The sequence below is a fragment of the Rhinoderma darwinii genome, unplaced genomic scaffold (genome assembly GCF_050947455.1).
Source record: "Rhinoderma darwinii isolate aRhiDar2 unplaced genomic scaffold, aRhiDar2.hap1 Scaffold_2710, whole genome shotgun sequence".
NCBI classification, from domain to species: Eukaryota; Metazoa; Chordata; class Amphibia; order Anura; family Rhinodermatidae; genus Rhinoderma; species Rhinoderma darwinii.
The window spans coordinates 1-15,270 of record NW_027463004.1 but is presented as its reverse complement, the minus strand read 5'-3'; the positions used below and the strand labels follow the sequence as shown (position 1 = coordinate 15,270).

General features: G+C 41.2%; 1 protein-coding gene across 1 annotated transcript; it reads right to left on the bottom strand.

Annotated features, from left to right (window-relative positions):
* Positions 1-1,500: 1,500 nt before the first annotated feature.
* Positions 1,501-6,685, bottom strand: LOC142703264 (ATP-dependent DNA helicase Q4-like; the record flags this gene model as incomplete). The annotated part of the gene is made up of 3 exons (XM_075848227.1): positions 1,501-1,778; positions 1,910-2,096; positions 6,503-6,685. Coding segments are annotated over 3 exons (648 nt in total), but the record flags the coding sequence as incomplete, so codon positions are not given.
* Positions 6,686-15,270: the final 8,585 nt, after the last annotated feature.

Sequence of the window (15,270 nt, the reverse complement as noted above, 5' to 3'; positions counted from 1 at the left end):
AGGCCATGGGATATCTGACATTGCTACAAGATAATGTGTTTCCCTCTTCATGCACTGAAGCTGGCACGTTCCCTGAGTTTTTCCAGCAAGATGGTGCACATTATGGGTGTCCGGTCCAAGCATTCCTAGATGAACAGTTTCCTGGAAAGTGGATTGGTCGTCGTGGGCCAGTTGAATGGCCCCCTAGGTCTCCCGATCTGACCCCCTTAGACTTTTATCTTTGGGGTCATCTGAAGACAATTGTCTATGCTGTAAAGATACGAGATGTGCAGCAACTGAAACTACGGATACTGGAAGCCTGTGCCAGCATTTCTTCTGCGGTGTTGCTATCAGTGTGTGAAGAGTGGGAGAAGAGGGCGGCATTGACAATCCAACACAATTGGCAGCACTTTGAACACATTTTATAAGTGGTCAAAAACTTGTAAATAACTCATGAAAGAATAAAGTAACGTTAAAACCAAGCACACCATTGTTTTTCTTGTGAAATTCTCGATAAGTTTGATGTGTCACATGACCCTCTTCCCATTGAAAAAACGAAAGTTGGATACAAAATGGCCGACTTCAAAATGGCCGCCATGGTCAACACTCAGCTTGAAAAGTTTCCCCCTCCCATATACTAATGTGCCACAAACAGGAAGTTACTATCACCAACCATTCCCATTATATGTAGGTGTATCCATGTAAACGGCCCGCCCTGTATTTGTCTGGTTGTATTGTGGTGAATATGATCCTTAGTCTCATCAGCGTGATATTGTTTGTGGGTCTTACCGGTGTCTAAACGTTCATGATGAGATGTAGAGGAGCTTCTTCTAGGTATTTCTGTTATATCTTTTGGTATTGTTGTCTTTGTCGGCGCTGGGCTTTTCATATGACCGAGTATGATGGTGAAGAGATGGCTGTTTTTTATGTTTTTTCACGTAGATTCCACAGTTGGTGTATCCGAGGATTGACCAGCATAATCCTGTCGATCCCGTTTGAATTTGGCTGCTTTTTTTTCTATTACATCTGAGCGCCCGTTTTTAGGAGCATTTTTTCTCCAAAGTCTGCTTCATTTCAAAACCACGAGGAAGAGGATTCCCAAGATGGATCCACTCGATGCGGTTACAGCTCCGGAGGCACGCACAGTGTGATCGAGGCTGAAAGCGTACAAGCATCTGCAAGCTACACAGTAAAGCTGTGCTCGCGACACCGCACGACCTGCTAAGCCGAGCTCTATTCCATCTCTTACCAATGGCATTTTTTTGGATCTGAACGTTATCACCTTAGAGGAGCGCCGTTCTCCGGTAGGTTGTAAGTCCTCGCGGCGGGGCAGGGTCCTGTCTCTTCAGTACCAGTCAGTCATGTTTATTGTACTTGTTTTTATGGTCTCAGGTTATATATGGAACCCTTCTGTATATTATATATGGTCAGCGCCCTGACATGAACGTTTCTTTATATAAATGATAATATATCAGCAGAGAAGCAGGGGTGACCAGCAGCCGTTGTGGTTTCTACACTTACCTCAGGGTCCAGGAACAGGTGACAATGAGCATCTTTGCCGTCTCGCCCAGCTCTCCCGATCTCTTGGACATAGCTCTCAAAGTTCTTGGGCATATTATAGTGGATGATCCCTCTGACATCAGACTTGTCCAGACCCATCCCAAAGGCCACCGTGGCCACGACTATTCTCAGCTGGCCACTCATGAAGTTGTTCTGTACACGGCGACGTTCGGCAGAGGACAGACCGGCATGATACGAGTCCGCCATCCACTTCAGGGGCCGGCGAATCTTTTTCTTGGCTGCACAGAAAATGGACCTTCACTGTAGTAACGTGTCATGTGACCACGGATGAGCCGACCAGCCCCCTCCTCACATTCTACAAACACATATGTCCACCTCTGACCTGTTCTAGGGTCTCCACATATCTCACCTGCAATCTTCTTCTTGTCATAGGAGGCATCGCCCGCACCATCCTCCGCTGTTTTAGTCACGGTAACCCCCTGGAGACAGGTGCGCAGCATGGCTGCTAAGCGCTGAGTCTCTTCCCTTCGAGTACAATATACAATTATCGAGTCCAAACATCCAAATCTTTCCCCCTTCAAGAGGGTGACGAGAGCCTGAAGGAGAGGGAAGATCTGAGCAATAACAAGATGGCAGCCCCCGTGCTCCGAGATAAAGGCCGGATTCAGCCTGCCGCACTGTAAACTACTACTAAAATATACGTCTATATACCCCCTCCCGAACCACGGAGCCCACATAAAATAACTGTCTGGGGTGGCGGGTGATTGAGGGTCACATGTCTGAGGGGGGGGTCTGGTGATTCAGTGTATGATGTGTAATCCGGACCACCGTGTTATCAGTTTTAATAATCCCGCCTGGACAGCCCGTTTTACCATCTCCTCGGTCTCCGTACGATTAACCCTTTCGCTGCCAGGCGGTTGTTATTTTTTTCGACATTTTGCACTTCAGGACAATTTTCACACTTCTGACATAACAAATAAAACCTACAAAACAATGAATCCTACTAAACCCCCAAACCGAAATCTTTTCTAGAAGTAGACGCCGGGCACATTGTCAAAATGCCGCTCAGCACTTTATACACACGGGCGCCGGCATGACCTGGTGTCAAAGGGACAGCTAAAAGTGTAAACCAATCAGAAAACTTCTCTGTCACTGATCTCCTCCCTCATTCATCATCTTCTCTATGTCACTGATCTTCTCTCTCATTCATCATCTTCTCTATGTCACTGATCTTCTCCCTCATTCATCATCTTCTCTATGTCACTGATCTTCTCTCTCATTCATCATCTTCTCTATGTCACTGATCTCCTCCCTCATTCATCATCTTCTCTATGTCACTGATCTTCTCTCTCATTCATCATCTTCTCTATGTCACTGATCTTCTCCCTCATTCATCATCTTCTCTATGTCACTGATCTTCTCTCTCATTCATCATCTTCTCTATGTCACTGATCTTCTCCCTCATTCATCATCTTCTCTATGTCACTGATCTTCTCCCTCATTCATCATCTTCTCTATGTCACTGATCTTCTCTCTCATTCATCATCTTCTCTATGTCACTGATCTTCTCTCTCATTCATCACCTTCTCTATGTCACTGATCTTCTCCCTCATTCATCACCTTCTCTATGTCACTGATCTTCTCCCTCATTCATCATCTTCTCTATGTCACTGATATTCTCCCTCATTCATCATCTTCTCTATGTCACTGATCTTCTCCCTCATTCATCATCTTCTCTGTGTCACTGATCTTCTCCCTCATTCATCATCTTCTCTATGTCACGGATCTTCTCTCTCATTCATCATCTTCTCTATGTCACTGATCTTCTCCCTCATTCATCATCTTCTCTGTCACTGATCTTCTCCCTCATTCATCATCTTCTCTATGTCACTGATCTTCTCCCTCATTCATCATCTTCTCTATGTCACTGATCTTCTCCCTCATTCATCATCTTCTCTATGTCACTGATCTTCTCCCTCATTCATCATCTTCTCTATGTCACTGATCTTCTCTCTCATTCATCATCTTCTCTATGTCACTGATCTTCTCCCTCATTCATCATCTTCTCTATGTCACTGATCTTCTCCCTCATTCATCATCTTCTCTATGTCACTGATCTTCTCCCTCATTCATCATCTTCTCTAGGTCACTGATCTTCTCCCTCATTCATCATCTTCTCTCTGTCACTGATCTTCTCCCTCATTCATCATCTTCTCTATGTCACTGATCTTCTATCTCATTCATCATCTTCTCTATGTCACTGATCTTCTCCCTCATCATCTTCTCTATGTCACTGATCTTCTCCCTCATTCATCATCTTCTCTATGTCACTGATCTTCTCTCTCATTCATCATCTTCTCTATGTCACTGATCTTCTCCCTCATTCATCATCTTCTCTATGTCACTGATCTTCTCTCTCATTCATCATCTTCTCAATGTCACTGATCTTCTCCCTCATTCATCATCTTCTCTATGTCACTGATCTTCTCCCTCATTCATCATCTTCTCTATGTCACTGATCTTCTCCCTCATTCATCATCTTCTCCAGGTCACTGATCTTCTCTCTCATTCATCATCTTCTCTGTCACTGATCTTCTCTCTCATTCATCATCTTCTCTATGTCACTGATCTTCTCCCTCATTCATCATCTTCTCTATGTCACTGATCTTCTCCCTCATTCATCATCTTCTCTATGTCACTGATCTTCCCCCTCAGTCATCATCTTCTCTATGTCACTGATCTTCTCCCTCATTCATCATCTTCTCCAGGTCACTGATCTTCTCCCTCATCATCTTCTCTATGTCACTGATCTTCTCCCTCATTCATCATCTTCTCTATGTCACTGATCTTCTCTCTCATTCATCATCTTCTCTATGTCACTGATCTTCTCCCTCATTCATCATCTTCTCTATGTCACTGATCTTCTCCCTCATTCATCATCTTCTCTATGTCACTGATCTTCTCTCTCATTCATCATCTTCTCTATGTCACTGATCTTCTCTCTCATTCATCATCTTCTCTATGTCACTGGTCTTCTCCCTCATTCATCATCTTCTCTATGTCACTGATCTTATCCCTCATTCATCATCTTCTCTATGTCACTGATCTTCTCCCTCATTCATCATCTTCTCTATGTCACTGATCTTCTCCCTCATTCATCATCTTCTCCAGGTCACTGATCTTCTCCCTCATTCATCATCTTCTCTAGGTCACTGATCTTCTCCCTCATTCATCATCTTCTCTATGTCACTGATCTCCTCCCTCATTCATCATCTTCTCTAGGTCACTGATCTTCCCCCTCATTCATCATCTTCTCTAGGTCACTGATCTTCTCCCTCATTCATCATCTTCTCTATGTCACTGATCTTATCCCTCATTCATCATGTTCTCTATGTCACTGATCTTCTCTCTCATTCATCATCTTCTCTATGTCACTGATCTTATCCCTCATTCATCATCTTCTCTATGTCACTGATCTTATCCCTCATTCATCATCTTCTCTATGTCACTGATCTTCTCCCTCATTCATCACCTTCTCTATGTCACTGATCTTCTCTCTCATTCATCATCTTCTCTAGGTCACTGATCTTCTCCCTCATTCATCATCTTCTCTAGGTCACTGATCTTATCCCTCATTCATCATCTTCTCTATGTCACTGATCTTCTCCCTCATTCATCATCTTCTCTATGTCACTGATCTCCTCCCTCATTCATCATCTTCTCCCTCATTCATCATCTTCTCTATGTCACTGATCTTCTCCCTCATTCATCATCTTCTCTATGTCACTGATCTTCTCCCTCATTCATCATCTTCTCTATGTCACTGATCTTCTCCCTCATTCATCATCTTCTCTATGTCACTGATCTCCTCCCTCATTCATCATCTTCTCCCTCATTCATCACTTCTCTATGTCACTGATCTTCTCTCTCCTTCATCATCTTCTCTATGTCACTGATCTCCTCCCTCATTCATCATCTTCTCTATGTCACTGATCTTCTCCCTCATTCATCATCTTCTCTATGTCACTGATCTCCTCCCTCATTCATCATCTTCTCCCTCATTCATCATCTTCTCTATGTCACTGATCTTCTCCCTCATTCATCATCTTCTCTATGTCACTGATCTTCTCCCTCATTCATCATCTTCTCTATGTCACTGATCTCCTCCCTCATTCATCATCTTCTCCCTCATTCATCATCTTCTCTATGTCACTGATCTTCTCTCTCATTCATCATCTTCTCTATGTCACTGATCTTCTCCCTCATTCATCATCTTCTCTATGTCACTGATCTTCTCCCTCATTCATCATCTTCTCTATGTCACTGATCTTATCCCTCATTCATCATCTTCTCTATGTCACTGATCTTCTCCCTCATTCATCATCTTCTCTATGTCACTGATCTTCTCCCTCATTCATCATCTTCTCTATGTCACTGATCTTCTCCCTCATTCATCATCTTCTCTATGTCACTGATCTTCTCCCTCATTCATCATCTTCTCTATGTCACTGATCTTCTCTCTCATTCATCATCTTCTCTATGTCACTGATCTTCTCCCTCATTCATCATCTTCTCTATGTCACTGATCTTCTCCCTCATTCATCATCTTCTCTATGTCACTGATCTTCTCTCTCATTCATCATCTTCTCTATGTCACTGATCTTCTCCCTCATTCATCATCTTCTCTATGTCACTGATCTTCTCTCTCATTCATCATCTTCTCTATGTCACTGATCTTCTCCCTCATTCATCATCTTCTCTATGTCACTGATCTTCTCCCTCATTCATCATCTTCTCTATGTCACTGATCTTCTCCCTCATTCATCATCTTCTCTATGTCACTGATCTTCTCTCTCATTCATCATCTTCTCTATGTCACTGAAATTATCCCTCAATCATCATCTTCTCTATGTCACTGATCTTATCCCTCCTCCCTCTCATAATTCTATAATTGTCCTTGGCAAAATGAAAATAATAGAAAGGAAGCATTTTTAGCAATTACCTGGTCACGGTCCCGGTCCATGGACACAGACAGATGCAAGTTTGATGGGACAGCAGCCAGTCGAAGCGGAACTTCCCCAACGTCGGAGACTTCCAGGTGTCGAGCTACGTCATGTGCTGTACTCAGAGTGGCCGTAGCTGTAAGACCGAGAAGACAGCGTACACCAAGGCGCTCCCGAAGAACCTGACAGAAAACAGTAGGAAAAACTTGTATTTTCTTGTTAACCCCTTTCCCGCCGCAGCCATTTTTGTCCTAAATGACAGAGCCCCATTTTATAATCTGACTTGTCACTTTGGAATGCTTTCACCTATATAAGCGATTCTGAGATTGTTTCTCGTGACAAATTGTACTTTACGTCAGGGGTAAAATTTGGTCGATAAATTATCTTTTGCTTATTTGTGAAAAACACCAAAATTTAGAGAAAATATGCAAAAATTAGCAAATTAAATGTATCTGATGTAAGAACTGAACTGGTCCAAGGAATTTTTTTTAAAGAAACTAAATATCACCCAAAATAGTCACTATTCCACATCCCCCCATGTCTGCTTTATGTTGGCATCGTTTTTTGAACACCCTTTTATTTTTCCAGGACGTTCCGAGGCTCAGAACTTTAGCAGCGATTTCTCACGTCTTCAAGAAAATGTCAAATGCCGTTTTTTCAGGGACCAGCTCAGTTGTGAAGCGGCTTTGAGGGCCTTATATATTAGAAACCCCCATAAATCACCCCATATAAAAACTGCCCCCCTCAAAATCTTCAAAGCAGCATTCAGAAAGTTTCTTAACCCTTTAGGTGCTTCACAGGAATTGAAGGAAAGCGGTTGTGAAATGTACAAATGAATTTTACATTTTTTACCCAAATTACATTTTAATTCATATTTTTCAGTAATGCAGCAAATAATAACAGAGAAACACAAGTCCATATCTATTGGCCGGATTCTGCAGTTTAGAAATATCCCCCATGTGTCCCCAGGGTGATAATGGACCGAAGCACCGGCCTCCGAAGCATATATTCATATATATTTTAGGCCCCATGTCAGGTTAGGAGAGGTCTGGTGGAGCTAAAACAAAAAGAAAATACTCAAAAAAAGACCCCATTTTGAAAACTAGACCCCTCAAGGAATTCATCTAGAGGTAATGTCAGCATTTAGACCAAACACGTGTCCTGCAGAAATGAGTACACAATACATTGAACATTGCCATTATCCACAGAAATGCCAAGTCAGTGACCAACATGCTGCGCCACTGGAGACACCCACCCCAGAATACAGTAATACCCCATATGTGGTCATAAACCGCTGCTTCAGCACACGGCCAGGCCCAGGAGGAGCCACAATTGGATTTTGGAGCAAAGATTTTCTTCGTAGTAGTTTTATATGGGGTTTTACAGGTATTTCAGCTTATAATGTGGAGATATGTAATATGTGAGGAGTACATCAGGATATATGTAATATGTGAGGAGTACATCAGGATATATGTAATATGTGAGGAGTTCATCAGGATATATGTAATATGTGAGGAGTACATCAGGATATATGTAATATGTGAGGAGTACATCAGGATATATGTAATATGTGAGGAGTACGTCAGGGTATATGTATGTGTGAGGAGTACATCAGGGTATATGTAATCTGTGAGGAGTACATCAGGATATGTGTAATATTTGAGGAGTACATCAGGGTATATGTAATATGTGAGGAGTACATCAGGGTATATGTAATATGTGCGGGGTACATCAGGATATATGTAATATGTGAGGAGTACATCAGGGTATATGTAATATGTGAGGAGTACCATCAGGATACATGTAATATGTGAGGAGCACATCAGGGTATATGTAATATGTGAGGAGTACATCAGGGTATATGTAATATGTGAGGAGTACATCAGGATATATGTAATATGTGAGGAGTACATCAGGATATATGTAATATGTGAGGAGCACATCAGGGTATATGTAATATGTGAGGAGTACATCAGGATATATGTAATATGTGAGGAGTACATCAGGATATATGTAATATGTGAGGAGTACATCAGGGTATATGTAATATGTGAGGAGTACATCAGGATATATGTAATATGTGAGGAGTACATCAGGGTATATGTAATATGTGAGGAGTACATCAGTGTATATGTAATATGTGAGGAGTACATCAGGGTGTATGTAATATGTGAGGAGTACATCAGGATATGTGTGAGGAGTACATCAGGATATGTGTGAGGAGTACATCAGGATATATGTAATATGTGAGGAGTACATCAGGATATATGTAATCTGTGAGGAGTACATCAGGATATATGTAATATGTGAGGAGTACATCAGGATATATGTAATCTGTGAGGAGTACATCAGGGTATATGTAATATGTGAGGAGTACATCAGGATATATGTAATATGTGAGGAGTACATCAGGATATATGTAATATGTGAGGAGTACATCAGGGTATATGTAATATGTGAGGAGTACATCAGGGTATATGTAATATGTGAGGAGTACATCAGGGTATATGTAATATGTGAGGAGTACATCAGGGTATATGTAATATGTGAGGAGTACATCAGGGTATATATAATATGTGAGGAGTACATCAGGGTATATGTAATATGTGAGGAGTACATCAGGGTATATGTAATATGTGAGGAGTACATCAGGATATGTGTAATATGTGAGGAGTACATCAGGGTATATGTAATATGTGAGGAGTACATCAGGGTATATGTAATATGTGAGGAGTACATCAGGGTATATGTAATATGTGAGGAGTACATCAGGGTATATGTAATATGTGAGGAGTACATCAGGGTATATGTAATATGTGAGGAGTACATCAGGGTATATGTAATATGTGAGGAGTACATCAGGATATATGTAATATGTGAGGAGTACATCAGGATATATGTAATATGTGAGGAGTACATCAGGGTATATGTAATATGTGAGGAGAACATCAGGGTATGTGTAATATGTGAGGAGCACATCAGGATATATGTAACATGTGAGGAGTACATCAGGATATATGTAATATGTGAGGAGTACATCAGGGTATATGTAATATGTGAGGAGTACATCAGTGTATATGTAATATGTGAGGAGTACATCAGGGTATATGTAATATGTGAGGAGTACATCAGTGTATATGTAATATGTGAGGAGTACATCAGGGTATATGTAATATGTGAGGAGTACATCAGGATATATGTAATATGTGAGGAGCACATCAGGGTATATGTGATATGTGGAGTACATCAGGATATATGTAATATGTGAGGAGTACATCAGGATATATGTAATATGTGAGGAGTACATCAGGGTATATGTAATATGTGAGGAGTACATCAGGGTATATGTAATATGTGAGGAGTACATCAGGGTATATGTAATATGTGAGGAGTACATCAGGATATATGTAATATGTGAGGAGTACATCAGGGTATATGTAATATGTGAGGAGCACATCAGGGTATATGTAATATGTGAGGAGTACATCAGGATATATGTAATATGTGAGGAGTACATCAGGGTATATGTAATATGTGAGGAGTACATCAGGGTATATGTAATATGTGAGGAGTACATCAGGATATATGTAATATGTGAGGAGTACATCAGGATATATGTAATATGTGAGGAGTACATCAGGATATATGTAATATGTGAGGAGTACATCAGGGTATATGTAATATGAGAGGAGTACATCAGGATATATGTAATATGTGAGGAGTATATCAGGATATATGTAATATGTGAGGAGTACATCAGGGTATATGTAATATGTGAGGAGTACATCAGGATATATGTAATATGTGAGGAGCACATCAGGGTATATGTAATATGTGAGGAGTACATCAGGATATATGTAATATGTGAGGTGTACATCAGGGTATATGTAATTTGTGAGGAGTACATCAGGGTATATGTAATATGTGAGGAGTACATCAGGATATATGTAATATGTGAGGAGTACATCAGGATATATGTAATATGTGAGGAGTACATCAGGATATATGTAATATGTGAGGAGTACATCAGGGTATATGTAATATGTGAGGAGTACATCAGGGTATATGTAATATGTGAGGAGTACATCAGGATATATGTAATATGTGAGGAGTACATCAGGATATATGTAATATGTGAGGAGTACATCAGGATATATGTAATATGTGAGGAGTACATCAGGATATATGTAATATGTGAGGAGTACATCAGGATATATGTAATATGTGAGGAGTACATCAGGATATATGTAATATGTGAGGAGTACATCAGGGTATATGTAATATGTGAGGAGTACATCAGGGTATATGTAATATGTGAGGAGTACATCAGGATATATGTAATATGTGAGGAGTACATCAGGATATATGTAATATGTGAGGAGTACATCAGGATATATGTAATATGTGAGGAGTACATCAGGATATATGTAATATGTGAGGAGTACATCAGGATATATGTAATATGTGAGGAGTACATCAGGATATATGTAATATGTGAGGAGTACATCAGGGTATATGTAATATGTGAGGAGTACATCAGGGTATATGTAATATGTGAGGAGTACATCAGGGTATATGTAATATGTGAGGAGTACATCAGGATATATGTAATATGTGAGGAGTACATCAGGATATATGTAATATGTGAGGAGTACATCAGGATATATGTAATATGTGAGGAGTACATCAGGATATATGTAATAGCTCTTTCTGAGCTTGGTGGTTTAAGTGGCTTGTGAACTAAGTGGAGTTCTAAAACCGGAGTTGAAAAGAGGAGTTGAAGCCCCAGTAAGTACTCTTCTTTTTCTTTGACAATTATTCGCTGTTTTGGTGTAACTGGGATAATGGATAGCAAGATTGGAGGTTTTCTTCAGTGCACAGTTTGTCATATGTATACACGACTGGAGCCGGAGTTCCAGGGTGAATATCTCTGTGGCAGATGTGAGCATGTTGTTCACCTGGAAGCTCGTATTAGAGATCTGGAGGAGCAGAATGCAACACTGAGGAGGATAGACAATTTTGAGCGGAGCTTGCTGCTCACAGAGCATGCAGTTAGTGGGTTAGAACTGGAGGGTGAAGACATGGGTGAGCAGGATCAGGTAAGTAGCTGGGTTAATGTAGTTAGGGGCAGTAGAAAGGGGTCAAAGACAAGGAAGGCCGATCCGGTTTCTGGTATTCCAAGCAAAATTGCCAGGTTGGGTGATGATGCGAGGGTGTCAGTCTCAGAAAAGGCAGCCCTAGTGGATACTGATCTCCCTAACAGCCGGGAGAACAGCCCAGCTAGTAGTCGGCGGGATGGTAATGCAGGCAAGCCAAGACAATTGATAGTCGTAGGGGATTCTATAATCAGGAAGACGGATAGAATAATTTGTCGCCAAGACCGCCTCAACCGAATGGTTTGCTGTCTCCCTGGTGCCAGGGTTCGGCATGTGGTGGAACGGGTGGACAAATTGCTGGGAGGGGCTGGTGATGATCCAGCTGTCGTGGTCCATGTCGGTACCAACGACAGAATAAATGGTAGGTGGAGGAGCCTTAAGAATAATTTTAAAGAACTAGGCTACAAGCTGAAGGGAAGGACCTCCAAGGTTGTATTCTCAGGAATACTGCCTGTGCCATGCGCATCACAGGAAAGACAGCGGGAGCTTAGGGAGTTAAATGCATGGCTGAAGTCTTGGTGTAGAGGAGAAGGATTTGGGTTCCTAGAGCACTGGGCTGACTTTTCATTGGGGTACAAACTGTATTCTGCAGATGATTTGCACCTAAATGGAAGGGGGTCCGCTGTGCTGGGGGAGAGAATTCTAGCTGGGGTGGCGGAGTTTTTAAACTAGGGCTGAGGAGGGAGGTCAATGTAGAAAAAAAAGGGGTAGCCAGGTTAGAGAGGGGTCAGACTATATTGGTGGGGGGAGAAACAGAATGTGGGGAGAGGACTAGACAACAAGATAAGGAGATCCTTTCGTTACAAAACATCAGTGTAAATAAAAAGGACCGATTAATGTCAAATCACATTTCTGATAATAAAAGTGAAAAACTGACAGGCAAGTTAAAGTGTATGTTCACAAATGCCAGAAGTCTAGCAAGCAAAATGGGGGAGCTGGAGGCCTTGATACTGGAAGAAAATATAGATATAGTTGGTGTTGCTGAAACATGGCTGGACTCTTCACATGACTGGGCTGTAAATCTACAGGGTTTTACACTTTTTCGTAAAGACAGGACAAATAGGAAAGGTGGTGGTGTATGTCTGTATGTGAGAAGTGATATGAAGGCGAGTGTGAAAGAGACAATAGTGGGTGAAGACTGTGAGGAGGTTGAAACCTTGTGGGTGGAACTAGAAAGGGAGGTAAACACTGAAAAAATTACTTTTGGTGTAATCTATAGACCCCCCAATATAACTGAGGAGATGGAAGGTCAGATATATAAACAGATGGAGCGGGCTGCACAGGCGGGTACTGTAGTGATAATGGGAGATTTTAATTTCCGGGATATTAATTGGTGTCATGGTTCGGCTTCAACTGCAAAGGGGAGACATTTCCTCAACCTGTTGCAGGAAAATTTTATGGGCCAGTTTGTGGAAGACCCGACTAGAGGTGAAGCTCTGTTGGATCTGGTCATTTCTAATAATGCAGATCTTGTTGGGAATGTCAATGTTCGTGAAAACCTCGGTAACAGTGATCATAATATAGTTACATTTTACCTATACTGTAAAAAACAAACGCAGGCTGGGAGGGCAAAAACATTTAATTTTAAGAAAGCCAATTTCCCCAGGATGAGGCGGCAATTCAGGATATAGACTGGGAAGAACTAATGTCAAATAATGGAACAAATGATAAATGGGAGATTTTCAAATCTACTTTGAGTTATTATAGTGCAAAATTTATTCCTACAGGTAATAAGTATAAACGACTCAAATTAAACCCCACATGGCTTACACCTTCTGTGAAAGGGGCAATACATGACAAAAAAAGGGCATTTAAAAAATACAAATCTGAGGGTACAGCTGTAGCCTTTGTAAAATATAAAGAGCTTAATAAAATCTGTAAAAATGTAATAAAATTAGCAAAAATACAAAATGAAAGGCAGGTGGCCAAGGATAGTAAAACAAATCCTAAAAAATTCTTCAAGCATATAAATGCAAAAAAGCAAGGTCTGAACAGTAGGACCCCTAGATAATGGTAATGGGAGTTGATCACAGGGGATCAAGAGAAGGCAGAGTTACTAAATGGGTTCTTTAGCTCTGTATATACAACAGAAGAAAGAGCAGCTGATGTAGCCGGTGCCAGTGCTGAGGAGCTGATGTAGCCGGGGCCAGTGCTGAGGAGCTGATGTAGCCGGTGCCAGTGCTGTTAATATATCAGTTGATATACTGAATTGGATGAATGTAGAGATGGTCCAAGCTAAATTAAATAAAATAAATGTGCACAAGGCTCCGGGACCAGATGGGTTACACCCTAGAATTCTTAAAGAGCTTAGTTCAGTTATTTCTGTCCCCCTTTTCATAATATTCAGAGAATCTCTAGTGACTGGTATAGTGCCAAGGGACTGGCGCAGGGCAAATGTGGTGCCTATTTTCAAAAAGGGCTCTAGGTCTTCCCCGGGTAATTATAGACCAGTAAGCTTAACATCCATCGTGGGGAAAATGTTTGAGGGGCTATTGAGGGACTATATACAGGATTATGTGACAATAAATAGCATTATAAGTGACAGCCAGCACGGTTTTACTAAGGACAGAAGTTGTCAAACTAACCTAATCTGTTTTTATGAAGAGGTGAGCAGAAGTCTAGACAGAGGGGCCTCTGTGGATTTAGTGTTTTTAGACTTTGCAAAGGCATTTGACACTGTCCCCCATAGACGCCTAATGGGTAAATTAAGGACTATAGGTTTAGAAAATATAGTTTGTAATTGGATTGAGAATTGGCTCAAGGACCGTATCCAGAGGGTTGTGGTCAATGATTCCTTCTCTGAATGGTCCCCGGTTATAAGTGGTGTACCCCAGGGTTCAGTGCTGGGACCACTATTATTCAACTTATTTATTAATGATATAGAGGAAGGGATTAATAGCACTATTTCTATTTTTGCAGATGACACCAAGCTATGTAATATAGTTCAGACTATGGAAGATGTTCATGAATTACAGGCAGATTTAAACAAACTAAGTGTTTGGGCGTCCACTTGGCAAATGAAGTTTAATGTAGATAAATGTAAAGTTATGCATCTTGGTACCAACAACCTGCATGCATCATATGTCCTAGGGGGCGCTACACTGGCGGATTCACTTGTTGAGAAGGATCTGGGTGTACTTGTAAATCATAAACTCAATAACAGCATGCAGTGTCAATCAGCTGCTTCAAAGGCCAGCAGGATATTGTCGTGTATTAAAAGAGGCATGGACTCGCGGGACAGGGATGTAATAATGCCACTTTACAAAGCATTAGTGAGGCCTCATCTAGAATATGCAGTTCAGTTCTGGGCTCCAGTTCATAGAAAGGATGCCCTGGAGTTGGAAAAAATACAAAGAAGAGCAACGAAGCTAATAAGGGGCATGGAGAATTTAAGTTATGAGGAAAGATTGAAAGAATTAAACCTATTTAGCCTTGAAAAAAGAAGACTAAGGGGGGACATGATTAACTTATATAAATATATTAATGGCACATACAAAAAATATGGTGAAATCCTGTTCCTTGTAAAACCCCCTCAAAAAACAAGGGGGCACTCCCTCCGTCTGGAGAAAAAAAGGTTCAAGCTGCAGAGGCGACAAGGCTTCTTTACAGTG